The following is a 14,095-nucleotide window of genomic DNA, read 5'->3' on the forward strand; positions in this document are numbered from 1 at the left end:
TTATTTAAAATCAACCCTTGTTCACATGTCTTATGTGAAGTTCAGGGGAAATTATTGACTTTCCATTTTTACAAAACGAAATCCACCACCTAATGTGTCTTTGTTCTGAATATTAAAATACATAATATAACAGTCATGTCAGTTTGAATATGATATGATGAAATACCTGAACATTGATGCTGTGAAATAATTTCCGATTCATAGTCCCCCTCATGTTCTCCTATTGGGCTTTAATGGGGATATATGTGCAATAGTCAGAGCACAAATTAGCAGCATAATCAACAGCACATATCATTATCGGGAATCCTTTTGAAAATATATGTTCTGTGAAGGGCTTTGCCTGAAAATCCTCTGATCGTAAAAAAAAAAGCGTTATTGAAGAACATTAAAATGTCCAGGGAACACGACTAACGCATCCAGCCTGTGAACTGCACATTATACAGTATTATTGATCACATGATCAGTATCATGGAAAACAAAGTGTCCGGTGGATAAAAAGCACAAAGCAGGACACAGTGAGGGCTTCACTCCGTTGAGTGGCATCAGAGACCTCTGGAACTGAAAGTTGTCAAAGACAATGAATATATCTTTCATAAAGATCATCATCTGTTTGTCCCAGTGGATTCTAACAGTCTCTAAACTCCCTCCCCTGCGGACTAATCCGCTCTAATTCATTACGCCGACACCGATTGTGTTCCTGTGAGCCTGGGCGGGGCTTATACTGGTAAACACAGAGTTAACCACGAACAAAACTGCTCAGAGAAATTTTAAGATCGAGAGTAAATTACCATCGTACAGCTCAATATATAGATCTTCAATGAAGTAGGTAAACACTTAAATGAAGAATGTAAACATAAATGGCTTTGTTCTGTAAAATATCTGCAAATATAATTGCTGAATATCACATGTATGTGAAAAGGCTCACTTTTATTGGACAGTCAATAAATCGGTTGACTGGTTTTCTCTGGAAAAACTTGCACACAACAAGATTTACAGGATCCAAAAGTCATTTTTATGTGGATGAGAAGACCAAACAAGTCATCTTTTAAAACAAAAAATAAAACAAATGTTTAAACCAAAATCTCAGAAGTTTTTTTTGACATACATCTAATGTTATATCAACACAGTTATACACACGTTTTTTTTTTAAAAAGGGATAACCAAGGAGGAAAAATTAATTCAGTCTAATACAACAGTCCTACAATGAATGCTACCTTCACGTGAGGTGCTGATAAGGCACAGGGTCTGTAGTTCATGGTGCTGGTGAACTATATTGCATCATACTGAAAGGTACAGTTGCCCTCACTGATATAAATTAGATGGACAAAATATTGGTCGCACCTTTCAGTACAATTAACTGAGACAACTAACAGTTGTATCGTCTATTGTCTAAGGCTACATCCATTCTACTAGAGTTTTCATTTTAAAACAATGTTTTAAAGCAAAAACAACTCAGGCGAGCATTTTCGCTCTGCATCAGTTTTAATCCTCGTCTATACTAGAACACCTGGAAAGTTATGTCATGTCACGTACACTGGGCATGTTTGTGCCAATGTAAATAGGAGGCAGATTGACTACTCTGCAATCGCCTACTGCAGAGTTGCTTGGTTACAGAAAATACAAATGAGAAACAACGACATTGAAAAGTAAGACGAGGGGTTTCTTTTCCTGGGCCGACAACGAGCTGGAGCAGCAATTAGTTGTAAAAACTAAAATGCAGTAATGTGGATGTAGCCTAAATGACAAACAAGAAGATAAAACAAGCGTACAGTATGTAGGCCTGTAATGATAATTACGTTATGTTGACATAAGAATGAATGTCAACAAAATTCCAGCCAGTCGCTGCTTCTATCCTCTCGTCTGCTCCGTGTCAGAGGCGCAGCTAACAAAGTGTGGTGTTACTATATGCTTGAACTTTAGGCCACTTTAGGCCTCCATAACAATCAGCCCCCTGCTGCTGAGAGAGAACCGATTTTCCAACATGCCATTTTAGATCATTACGGATAGTGGTGTAACGGATCACAGTACGAATCCCCAGCTACATTAATTGCAAAGTTTAACCATAATGCGTAAAATAGTTTTACTTTTTAAAAGGGTTACTTTTTAAAGTAGCGTAATAATTCCCTAATGTCGACGCAGAGAACTGCAGTAAAAATGTAATGATCAAGAGATGTTGAAGGAAATTGTGTGTTCACGTGAACGAGGCATATTAATATCAACACGGATCATAGTCATCATGGCTACTGGAACGGAAGACCTACAGAAGCCACCCGCATCCACTGGGATGGTTGAAAAGCAATGGCTGTAAATACTCCTGTCGGGAATGGAGCTGTGTGTGTGAGAGTGAGAGAGAGCGCGTGTGATGTGAGCATGGCTCCACCCAGCGAGGGAGAGACTAGCTGTAGATGTTAATGTGCCGGTTGCAGTCTGTCTTGACCTAATAACATTTTTTAAAGAAGAAGTCTTGGTGTGTCTTTTGCATCATTGTTGGGGAAAGTGAGGGTGTTGTTCTCGCAGCAAGACGGTGAACATCTCTCCCTCCTGACTGATTCATGCCTCATATTGCACTTTAATTAAATTTTATTTTAAGATTTTATTTGATTAGCATGACTTGAAGGTTGTTTTCATTTAAGACCATGGGCAAAAGTTTTCTGCTTTATTTGTTCTGGAAATCAACGTTATATTTATTTCTCTTTTTTGTGTGTCGGGTTCTGCTTTTTTCAGCACAAACCTAGGCCTGATCCTTTGTTTCACACAGAACTTCACACACTAGACCTGAAACACAAGCGTAAAACAGACTTGCGAGGAAGCATTTCTTCTCCACGCGTGCAGGGCTGAACTTCACTTTCTTAATGCATTGCAGAGCAATATAATTGCCAAGCTTATACATTGGATTGATTTTTTTAAAAACTTTTATGTACTTGAAGTGTGAACTGTGCAACTGTATTATATGGGAACATACAAGTGTCAGATCGGGACTCGATATCGGCATATACTGAATATTAAATGACTCGGATCGGGGGTAAAAACATTTGATCGGGACATCTCCATAATAATGCCTTGTTTATAATGATTTTTTTCTTTTGGCCCCGATGTTCCCTTTTCTCGGCGAAGGGGTTGGGTTGCTGGTGCCACCGCTAGTGAATGATGCAGTAATTCCTAGTATAAAATTTTTCTTTTTAAAATATATATTGTAGTATTTTTTTCTTCACAACCAAAGTTATCGTGTGACCCTGCGGAGTTCAGACACCCTTAGATTGAGACTCACTGGTTTAGATAGGTTTTCTCTCAGCAGCAACACAAATAATGTAGAAGAGCAACAACAACCAATAGGCCTTAACTGCAAACTCACACGATTCAGCAGCAAAAAAATTGTTTATCACAATAAACATTATATCGTCCAAAAAAGGAAGTTTGTTGTGAAAGGCCAAAGTGTACGTAATGGAAGTTTGAAAAATAATAAAATGCTTCCTGTTGTGTTAATTTGAGCATTAGATCAAATTTCCTCTCAAGTCAAACTCACAGTGTAAGGTCCTGTGTGAGTGATATTCTTCACTGCAGGTATTGTAACACCTCACAATGAAAGCGGTGATTGTTTATTGACATTAAAACTAAAGCACCGAGCTGAACATGCAGCGAACGACTGAACGTTGCATAGGAAAGTGGCGTCTCCCAATGTAAGCACTTAGATATTCCAAAAAAAACTGCAGATTGGCTGTGACCGTAGGAGAGGGCTCAGTTAAACCAGAGGAAATCACTGTGATGAGTATGAGTTTTTATAAAAGACAGTCATTAGGGCCGTAGCTACCGCTGAGGTCACGTCCTCGTCATTTTAAGGGGATTTAAAACCTTCTCCATCTTTACAATTTAGGTGGAAATCAGCATGGAAATAATTAGCCAGGATAGTGATCTGTGACTACACCAATTCTGATTTTGAATTGTGAACCTCCTGCTGCTTTGTTCTAGATCCTGTGGTGTTTGTGGGCATAATACCTCTGCCAAGAGGTCGTGTTTTCACTCCTGTCCATTGATTTGTTTGTTTGTCAGCAGGATTAAAAACTCATGAGCAGATTTCCAGTAAACTTGGTGGAAGGATGGAATATGGACCAAGAAAGAATCTTTTACATTTTGGTGTGGACAAAGGGGCGGAGCCAGGGATGTTTTTTATGACTTTTTTTTTTTTTACATTGTGAGAGAGAACGTTTTTGTTACATTTTCAAATGAAATTTCAAAACCCTGAATTTTGCAGAAAATATGGTTTAACAAGAGGACTGTTGGGCCTTGGTGGAGGTCTGAGCTCAACTGAGTGACATTCTAGTAAAATTATGTTTTATATGTAGTATACATCCCTAACAGCCTCGTTAAATGACGCATGCTTTATGTATGTCCATGCGTGTATTTAAAAAAGCAAACAATTACATTGACATTTAGTCACTTTATAATGTGCATCTGGAAACTACTGGTTATTCAAAAAACTATGAATTAATCCTTCATGCAGGACTCATGACCTCAAGTGTTTTCTAAAATCCTGGCTTAGGCCCTCAAGAATATCACTGGCTGATCAACGCTGAATAATGCACCAGTATTGTCTTGCATTTTCACTTAAAGACAATTAAAAACCATAAAAATCTCCATTAGTAGCAGTTTGGATCGACTTGAAAGGGATTTTTCATCAGGGCTGGAATGGTAAGAAGATGAAGAGCATGACTGTGTTAAAAAACTGAACTGCTTCTCTGATTTGTCAATCTGTCTTTGGGTGTTTGCTATCGGATTCCGTTTCAATGATGTACTTTTGTTGCTGGAATGAATATATGACTGCCCCCTAGTGGCAGATGCACCATTTAAACACTAGGAATCCTGAGAAAGAATCTGTCCGTTGAAACTGGAGGTCACTCCAAAGTGTATGACTCAACAGTTGTCCATGTTCTTCTTATCCAGTTCTCTGACCGAGCAGGCTCATTTTTCCTGGCTTCTGCATTCACATGTCAACAGGACACTTGAAGGGGGCAGAGCGTATAAACCTGCAGTGAGTCAGTCTGTTCAGATCACATACCTGCCTTACCATACTGTACATTTAAACTCAGTTTCATGTCCATTCCTTCTCCGCAGACCTGGTGTAACCTTCCCTACAATTTGGAGGCGAGCGTCCTCTCCCACTCCTCCGCCACCACTTTGTAAAGCTCCATGGTGGCTCGAGCGTCCTCCACAGACGAGTGACCCTTCTTCCCAGTCTGAGGACACAAGAGAGGACGAGTTCAGCAACTTAAATCATGACCCACAACTCTACAGGATGTTGCCACCCACCAATGACTTTTGACAAGATTTTGCTTTATACAAAAGTATTAATTTACCTTGAGCCCTCAGGTTCTTTTCCTGGAAAGCTAAACTAACATTTGGTATGGTTGTCCTGTTGTTCATAATATTAATTTGAATTACTTAAAAAGGTTTACATCTTCTAATGTTCAGTAAATACATCAGATTCCCCTGACAGTCCTTTCTTCTGTCTGAAACACTTGGTTTTAGCTCCTGTCTCTTTAAGCCAAGTCTGCTCTAATTGGCCAGCTGGCCCACTCTGTTGGGATTCGTCAACAGCTTCCAGCGCATTTAGGAATTGTCGGCCTTAGCTCTCGCTTTTGTTGGGGGCGTGTCAGACTAGCCACCAGACATGCTTTATGCATTTATTATCAAATGTTCCGAATAGGCATCAGTGTTCTCATACTGCCCATTCCTGCAGTTCCTGATTTCACCCTCTGTCTAAAACGCCTGGATTCCTTTTAGCCCCGCCTCCTGATAAACCCCAGTCTGCTCTGATTGGCCAGCTGGCCCAGTCTGTTGTGATTGGTCAACCAATTTCAAAATGTGTAGGAAATGTCTCGCCCATTCACCAGAGAAGTGGAGATCAGAGTGGGAGAGAAATCTGAACCAGTGGTTCAGAGCCAGGCTGTAGGGTTTAGCCAGCTCACAAAAAAATGAGCGGGACTTTTTTCTTAGTTGTGGGCCAGCAGGCACCAGATACCCACATTTACGTGCACAAACATGGAAAAAGTGATTTTTGTATAATATCCACTTTAAAAACAAAAACAAAGATCAGGTTTCTCAGGGAATGAAAAATGGGATATTTTGTGGATGATGATCTATGTGTGTGACAGATTTGGTGTTAATGCTAATAGAAATCTGGATCTTGTGAATTTAGATTGGTTCCATAAGGGGGGCTGTTGGCAGAGGGATGAGCTCTACTGATTATAATGGATTCATTACATTGCTCTGAACAAGGTCATGTTCATTTCGAAACCTTGTGCTGCTGTTGCATTAATCTTAATATTAACCTGCGGACTAATATTAAATGAATGGCTAATCTGGGTAAGTTTGTTACATCGGGGGTGACTTTCCACTTAACCTATACTATGAAAGGTGGTTTAACCCGAGGCATGTTGCCATGGTAATTCACCCTGGAACTTAAAACTGCTCCAATCGTTTTTTGTTCAAGGTTAATTCGATGTTTACCTGTAAAGTTTAGAGACCTTCAGAATCCACCGGGACCCTGATGATGATGTTCTTTATTAAAGATATATTCATCATCTTTGTCCAGAGGTGTCTAATGCCACTCACCACTGTGTCCTGTGCTATTTATCCACCGGAAACATTTATGTTTTCCATCAATGATACTGATCATGTGATCAATAATACTGTACGATCAGTTCGCTGGCTGGATGCGTTAGTCCTGTTCGCTGAAAATTTACAGTAAACGTTCAGAGACTTTTTATGCGACCAGGATTTGCAAAATAATTTAAAAAAAAGGTCCAGTCTATTTTTATTATGCATAGTATCAGGCCTACATTGACAATGTATTTTTATTGGATTCCCGAGAATGTTTTATGCTACTAACTATTATGCTATTGCACACATATCCCCATTAAAGCTCCTACAGGAGAACATGATGGGGGTTACGTGAATCGGAAATTATTTCACAGCATCAATGTTCATACATTTGATCATATCCATTTTAAATTGACATGATAACTTTGTTATATTCAATGTATTTTAATATTCAGGACAAAGAAATATAGGTAGTGGATTTCGTTATGGTAAAATGGAAACTCAATAGTTTTCCCCTGAACTGTACATAAGAGCTGAACTACATACTTCTTTTTACCATAGTACCACCAGGGTGAAAACCGATTGACCCTCAATTTCCTCGTCGATCATGGGCCTTCGTTAATTATTTGCTCTGACCAACTGATCTGCATGTGACAATGTTGCAGGAGGGGTTCTCCTCCAGTTCAGCTGATTTAACACATCAAAAGGCTTTTATAAATGTAGACTACATATCACATCTGCACTCAGATCTAATGATGAGAACTAATATAGATTATCTTGGGTGCTTAAACATTTTAGTCCACATCACATTTAGTTCACACACAGGCTGAAACAAGAAGCACACTGTCCAACATGACTGACAAAACTTTCAACACGTGCAGCAAAAGAAAATATTTCCCTCGAAAACAGCAACTTGTGGTCAAATGAATATATACTCTCAACCAATCATTACACATTGATCAACAAAATACAAATTACAGCATCAATATGAACCAGTTCAGGAGCCCAAAAAGTCAAGCAGTGATTTGATTCCTTTTTGTTCTTCCTTCTTTCCTGTTTTGATCCAAGTGTGCAAAGAGCAACACAGATGCTGAAAGAAGTAGGGATGCACCGATCCGATATTAGTATCGGATATCGGCCCTGATATAGACAAAATAGATATATCGGGTATCGGTGACAATCGGCCCGATCCATTGAACCGGTTCTATTCACTTCAATTCTATGAGAGGCTCACTTAGAATTTAGGTGCCTGTTTATTCTGAATGTTTTACTTGTTTACTTGACTTTATATTTAGCTTTTATATTTCTCAGTTTAACCTGCTACATGTTGGAATTGTTAATTCTCAGCTTCAGAAGCTATATTTTATATTGGATTTGCACAAAATGTTTACAAAGAAATTGGATTTATCTTTAGAATATTTGTTCAAGTTGCAGTTGAAGCATTATTTAATAAATGATTCAGTAAATTTATATTTGTGTGGATTTGTTACATTTAGTTTCACCAATGCAGTAATACTTAAGACAGACCAGATGCTGCTTTGTGCAAAGGAATTACCCCAGTCTATTCCACACAGTGGGGCATACAGTTTATTAATTTAACACTTTTATTGGATCGGTACTCGGTATCGCTAGATACCAAAATTCCCAGGTATAAAGGTGGATCGGTGTATCCCTAGAATGAAGATTTGATCAAAGCAGCTTCACACAGGCGCATTAGAGATTTATATAAGTCATTTCTAACGGCTGAAAATAGATGTTTTCCATTTGTTTAGCTCAGTTAAACCAATAGAGTTTGAATATTTGTGTGAGATATAAAGTAAATACTTAACACACCAGCATCATATTCGTACAGTCTAAGGAAGAGTAACAGGCTGAAGTGTAGACTTTAATTCACATATCCTAATTGTTTTCACATATTGTTGCCCATGTTTCCTTACATCTCAATTATATTAGCTATTAATTAAGAGATTCTAAAGTGAATATGACAGATTTTTTTACTGTTAATTTAGTTGGCAATGTGTTGACAACAAGCCTCCCTGGCTCTGCTGCTGCCACAAGTTAATTTAAACTATCACCTCAGAATCACTGTGCGCTCGTCCTCTGAGAAATATGCTGCAAGAACTCGCGCTGCTGAACACGCCCTGCCGAACACTCCTCCTTTTACCATGCGCTCTTTCACACCCACTTACTCAGGATAAGTTAACACCGACTTAACAAACTGTCATCATAACCACCTTCGTAGTACCATTTGACTCAAGTCAGGCAACCAGGGTTTGTCAACCGCGAGGTTCTTGGTAAAACCCGCTTTAAAACGCAGTAGGTCAACCTCGCTTCGTAGTACAGTCAATTTAAATGCATATTAAAGGGGCAGTAAGTGATTTTAATCTAATAGACTTTTTTTTTTACTGTTAATATTTCCTCATGGTCCGCTAGCTGTCGGTTCTGTGTCTGCGCCAAAAAAAGCTCCGTAAATTGAATACAAAAAAATGGTCACCACACAACACTGTGTACAGTTTGTAAACATCACTCCCCAACACCGTAAGATACATGCTGGCGTCAGATGCTACAGGTCAGGGGTTTCGGCCTTGTGGTTAGCGCGTTGGTCTCCCATACCCGAGGCTGCGGGTCTGAGGCCCAGCCAGTGATGTAAAATCTTCAACAACAACAAAGAGAGACAAGTTTCCCCAAAATCACTTACTGCCCTTTCAAGACACCAGCTCTATAGGACAGACATATACCTGGATGTCGCGGTTAAAAATGGCTTTGGTGAGTCTCTTCAGTGATGCACACTCGTGCTCAGCAAAGCCAGCCTTCAGGTTGAGCAGAGGGATCCGCGACGTGTCTCTGGTCAAGGCAGCGGGGTGAGAGTAACCGAGGACCTTGAAGTCATTGTGCACAGCATGGCCAATCACCACCTTCCCCATCAGCATCCTCAGTATCTGTCAACAGAGTAAACAGTTTATATATTATATTTAAGCTGCCATATTTTATGATAAATTATGCAATTTTCTGCAAATGCCATACCCCATGTTATGTGAATGGGGTGAAGTCTGCAATCTTTGATTGCCTTGTTTTCTGATCTTTTAAAGATCAAAAAATCAACCTGTGCAGCTTGAATTAACAATCACCACCGGAGAAGTGCCCAGATATAGTTTCACAAACTCATCCCCACAGTGGCTGGACAACAGTGTAAACAAAAGCTGACAACAGCAACATGTTGCATGTTCAATTCATGTAAGTGTGTGAAAATGGGGTTTCTCACCTCCTTCCGGGCCTCTGAGTACGGCGTGGCCATGACAAGATCCCTTTTCCGGATGCCGCTCCATCGGGTGCGATAATCAGTAACGGGCATGGGAGGGTTGATAAATTTATCATAAACAATGTCTCCGTCAAAGGACACTAAACTGCAGCGTGCGAGCTGGCTGATGTGCCCTTTTGGTCCAGCACCCACCATCTCACAGTCCATAGCGAGGTACTTGGTGGGGATTGTTTCGGATGTGGCAGCGGGTTTATGGCAGCTTGATCCTGATGGGCCAGGGTTGGCGGCTGATGATTTTGGGCTCACAGGTTCCTTTGGCTTATTGTGGCCTCCTTCGCTGTTCACAGTTGGAGTCCAGGAATGCTGGTTGAGTGTGGCTGCCGAAGACCTGGAGCTACAGTGCAAAGCACTACTTGGGTGGGGCAAACTTTTGCTTTGTGCGTAGGCAGGCTGCGGAGGCTCTGTGCACGCTCCATTGTGGCATAAAGTCTGGTCCTGACTGAACGGTCTCCTGGGCTGTGTACCTTCCTGAAATCCCTTTCGCTCCATGTGTTGATTGTTTTTATAAAACCGCTTGTTTTTCCACTTTCGGTTTCCCATTCTCCTCAGTGCGGCTTCACCAGAAAGGCACATGTTGCTCGCAGTGTTCGACATGGCTTTTTAACACAAACCAATCATGTAGAGCTGCTCGTTGTCAACTCTTCAGCAGGTATTGTCCTTTGTACTTTATATCAGCTGAAATCAGGGTTAATGAATCATCCTGCAAGACAAACACATACAGAACATCAAACCCGGTCTTAATTTGTGGGACTTGACTGTAAAGCTGCAACTCGCATATGTTCAATGGGGATTAACTGCTGTTAATCTGAATTTTGATTAATTGTATAATCATTTTCAGTATGAAATATTAGAACATATACTTCAAGGTGACGTCTTTAATAGGCCTGGCACGATTACTACTTTTTGTCAGACAATATATTAGGCCAGAATTATTGCAATAAATTATATTATTGTCATTTTTTGAGGTGAGCTTTTATTAAAGGCCTAATGGTTGTTGTGTGTGTGAACCGATGCACTCTTCTACACGATTTGTGTTGCTGCCAGTTTTTTTAGAGCAGCAAAAAGTAGCAACAGGGTCTAAATGTGAACTAAAGTACTGCATATTAAAGATCTTTACTGGTGGTGCTTGTGCTGGTGATCAGACTGACAGTCACACTCCCACAGGACATCACACACTGTGCATTGCTCCACATCATTGTCGTGATGTTTGTGCAACCAGACTTTCACTACGTTGGTTGGACGTTAGCATGCATGCTAAGCGCCAGCTCTTTTGTCCTAGCAGATGAATAAAAACATACTGGCAGGGGGTCACGCCCTTACAGATAACCGATAAGCAGAACCGAAATTCAACTTTATCTCACGGGGACCCGGTAAAGACACTACTACTTCGTCCTCACTGTCTCTCTCCCTGCCTCTCCTCGGGGGCGTGTCGCCCACAGATTCTACAGCAATCTGTCATTGTGTCTTGTCGTGTCAAAATAAGTCGTTGCAGAGTCGTGTAATTGCGACATTTAATACAATTCTGAAGCAGCGTTGACAATATAAAAAGAAAAATTAACTTAGAGGAAAATGTTATCTGACAGTGTTGTGAGTTGCGCCTGCAACACAGAGAGAGGGTTGAAGAAGCGTGCCTACCTGTCAACAAACACAATGGCGATTATCGAGGTCAATAGAAATGATTGAGTTCATTTTCATGTATCGTACGATAAGTCGATAATTTAATTTTCGCAACAGGCCTAGTCTTTAAATGTCTTGATTCGTCCAAAACCAAAAGTTTATTTTGTAAAATGAAATGTGAAGTATCAAATTCCAGCATTTAAAAGCTGCGCTATGTAGAAATAAAAGCACCATAAAGGGTTGAAATGATTAATAAACTGTCAGCATTTGGTTGCAGATTTTTTTTCTTTAATGGCAAATGGACTGTATTTATATAGCACTTTTCTAGTCTTATTGACCACTCAAAATACACATCGGCATGCGGACTGGGAGGAAGCTGTGATCGAGTTGCCAACCTTCTGGTTGGTGGATGTCTGAGGGTGCAGTCTAATTGTCAAATTTGCGTAGGAAGTTTCCCTAAATCTTGAAATGACCCAGAAGTATTTCATCAGCAGCCATCATAAGTAGAGCCCGACCGATATATCGGTTGGCCGATGATATGTTTAAAGCCTGACCGATATTATGGGCCAACTGATACGAGCCTTAAAATGTGCATTTATGTATACATTTTGGGTAAAATAAATGTATTTTCTTAATTCAAGTTCTATTTATTTGGTTGTATTTGTCATTTCTCTTTGTTTTTTAAGTGGTTAAAGTAAAATATCAAGCCTCAATTACATTTCTGTGATAAAGGTTTGATAAGGACATCTTAGAATCATACACACACACACACACACACACACACACATATATATATTCCAGATGTATCTACATCGGGAATCTTGCACTCCCTGATATTGATTGGCATCGGTCCGGCTCTAATGATAAGAGCTGTTCGGATTCTCTAAATGCATAGGAAAGGTGCTTCAATGCTTCCTTTCCTATCTCCTTGAGTACATGGTACACTGGACTTTCCTATGCGAAAGGAAAGGAGAAATAGACGCCCCATAAGTCATTGCGGTAGCAATATTTAACGTGACGAGCCCCAGCCGCCCATTACGTTTGCTGATTAATCAATTAATGGACTGATCGATTCATAACCCATGAGCAACAAGCAAAAATTTACAGCGGAGCCCTTGAACGCATCTGCACATTTTTATCCATTTTCACTTTTAGAGATATTTTTTCTCGAAAACTTTCGCTTTCTTCTCTGATGATGCGGTATAATGAAACGCTAAACTCACAATCCTGTACAATTGTGTATAAATGTGATGTTATAATCCATGTGACCTGAAACGACAACACATTCACATTGGATTCGTGTTACACACTTCGAGAGATTAGACACTTACAAAAGAAAATGTGCATACAAGAGAAATACACAATTAATTCCGCATTAGACTGCCGGGTCTGATTTGCACTTCCGGGTCTCGACGTTAGCTGACTGGCGCTAGCTACAGTTAGCTCGCCGCACATGCTAGTCCGCTTCTTTTCAGCGGCTGGATGTGACCGTCCGTTAACGGAAAACTCGGCTCAGTGCCTTTGTGGACACCTGCAGGTTAACACCTTCACGCACCCAACTAGGAAATCAGCGAAAAACAACTTTATAAGGAGTAAAATCAGACCTGCTGAGCGCCGCGTCGAACACACGCCTCCTCAAAACAACCCGTTCACATCCGTGTCACGCTGCCTTCACGGACAACGCAAGACAGTGGGTTAAAAAGTTATCAGTCAAGTGTGTCGGATTCGGGGGAGTCCAACGCAGGAAATTATGTTCAATTTTCATAATCGAAAAGTTTTACCCAGTTTTTAATCACCGATAACTGAGAAACGTTGTGTTTTCTTTACTTTAAAATTGGTCTTTTCACGACCAAGTGGCAACCCACAGTGACGTCACCCTTTGGTTCGTGAACTGCAATTTTGAGTTTGGCATTTTGGCCAGCGGCATCTTGTTTGTCTTTTTAAACCAGAGGTAACCATATTTGGAGGAGTGGGGTGTGCAGTCTATTCGGGACTGTACACTGCACCTATAGATCGCAACAGTTTCAAGTGAAAATCCCATTCATATTCTCCATTGACATTTTGATTATCCATAATGTCATAACCATCCAAGATAGACTTACCACAAGCTACGAGGTTGTGAAATATGGTATATACACATGTATAAGCTAAAAGTCTGTATGAAATCAACCTTGTTTTAAGAAAAACATGTTTTATTCATGAATTCATTGAGATATACTACACGACCCACAATCCTAAAGTGTGATGGCGACATCTTTGATTGTCGGAGATTGCTGTTACCATGGAAACTCTTACTACACATGCGAAATTCCTGAATTCAAGAAAAATAGTGCTGAACTGTTGGATTGAAGTCATTGGACATGCATTTGCAATGGATTATGGGATGAGTTGTTCCTTTGCTCTTAAAATAATGATATACAGAATATTCAGAATATTCATGTGTCTACTCTGGTTTTAAAACTGTTTCTAATAAAACAAAGGGTGGTGGGATTATCACTAAATAAATACATTGACTCAATAATATTAAAGCTTAATTTGAAATCAATAAAGATGATTTGTTTC

The 14,095-nt window shown here is 40.0% G+C and overlaps 1 protein-coding gene across 1 annotated transcript; it reads right to left on the minus strand.

The window, feature by feature from the left end:
* Positions 1–989: 989 nt before the first annotated feature.
* isg20l2 (interferon stimulated exonuclease gene 20-like 2) lies at positions 990–13,218 on the minus strand. The gene is made up of 4 exons (XM_035608289.2): positions 13,138–13,218; positions 9,860–10,616; positions 9,336–9,536; positions 990–5,231 (listed from the first exon to the last, which is right to left on the minus strand). Exons 2-4 carry the CDS (start codon positions 10,508–10,510, stop codon positions 5,127–5,129), a joined length of 957 nt encoding a protein of 318 aa, XP_035464182.1. The 5' UTR covers positions 10,511–10,616; positions 13,138–13,218; the 3' UTR covers positions 990–5,126.
* Between the last annotated feature and the right edge of the window lie 877 nt (positions 13,219–14,095).

The sequence above is a fragment of the Scophthalmus maximus genome, chromosome 10, assembly GCF_022379125.1.
Source record: "Scophthalmus maximus strain ysfricsl-2021 chromosome 10, ASM2237912v1, whole genome shotgun sequence".
Classification (NCBI taxonomy): domain Eukaryota; kingdom Metazoa; phylum Chordata; class Actinopteri; order Pleuronectiformes; family Scophthalmidae; genus Scophthalmus; species Scophthalmus maximus.

Excerpts from the sequence above, each read along its gene's own strand:
- isg20l2 (XM_035608289.2), bottom strand. The coding sequence starts at position 10,510 with ATGTCGAACACTGCGAGCAACATGTGCCTTTCTGGTGAAGCCGCACTG. Across the intron at positions 9,537-9,859 it reads ACTCAGAGGCCCGGAAGGAG|ATACTGAGGATGCTGATGGG; the intron begins GTGAGAAACCCC and ends CTCTGTTGACAG. Across the intron at positions 5,232-9,335 it reads TTTTTAACCGCGACATCCAG|ACTGGGAAGAAGGGTCACTC; the intron begins GTATATGTCTGT and ends TTGTGTCCTCAG.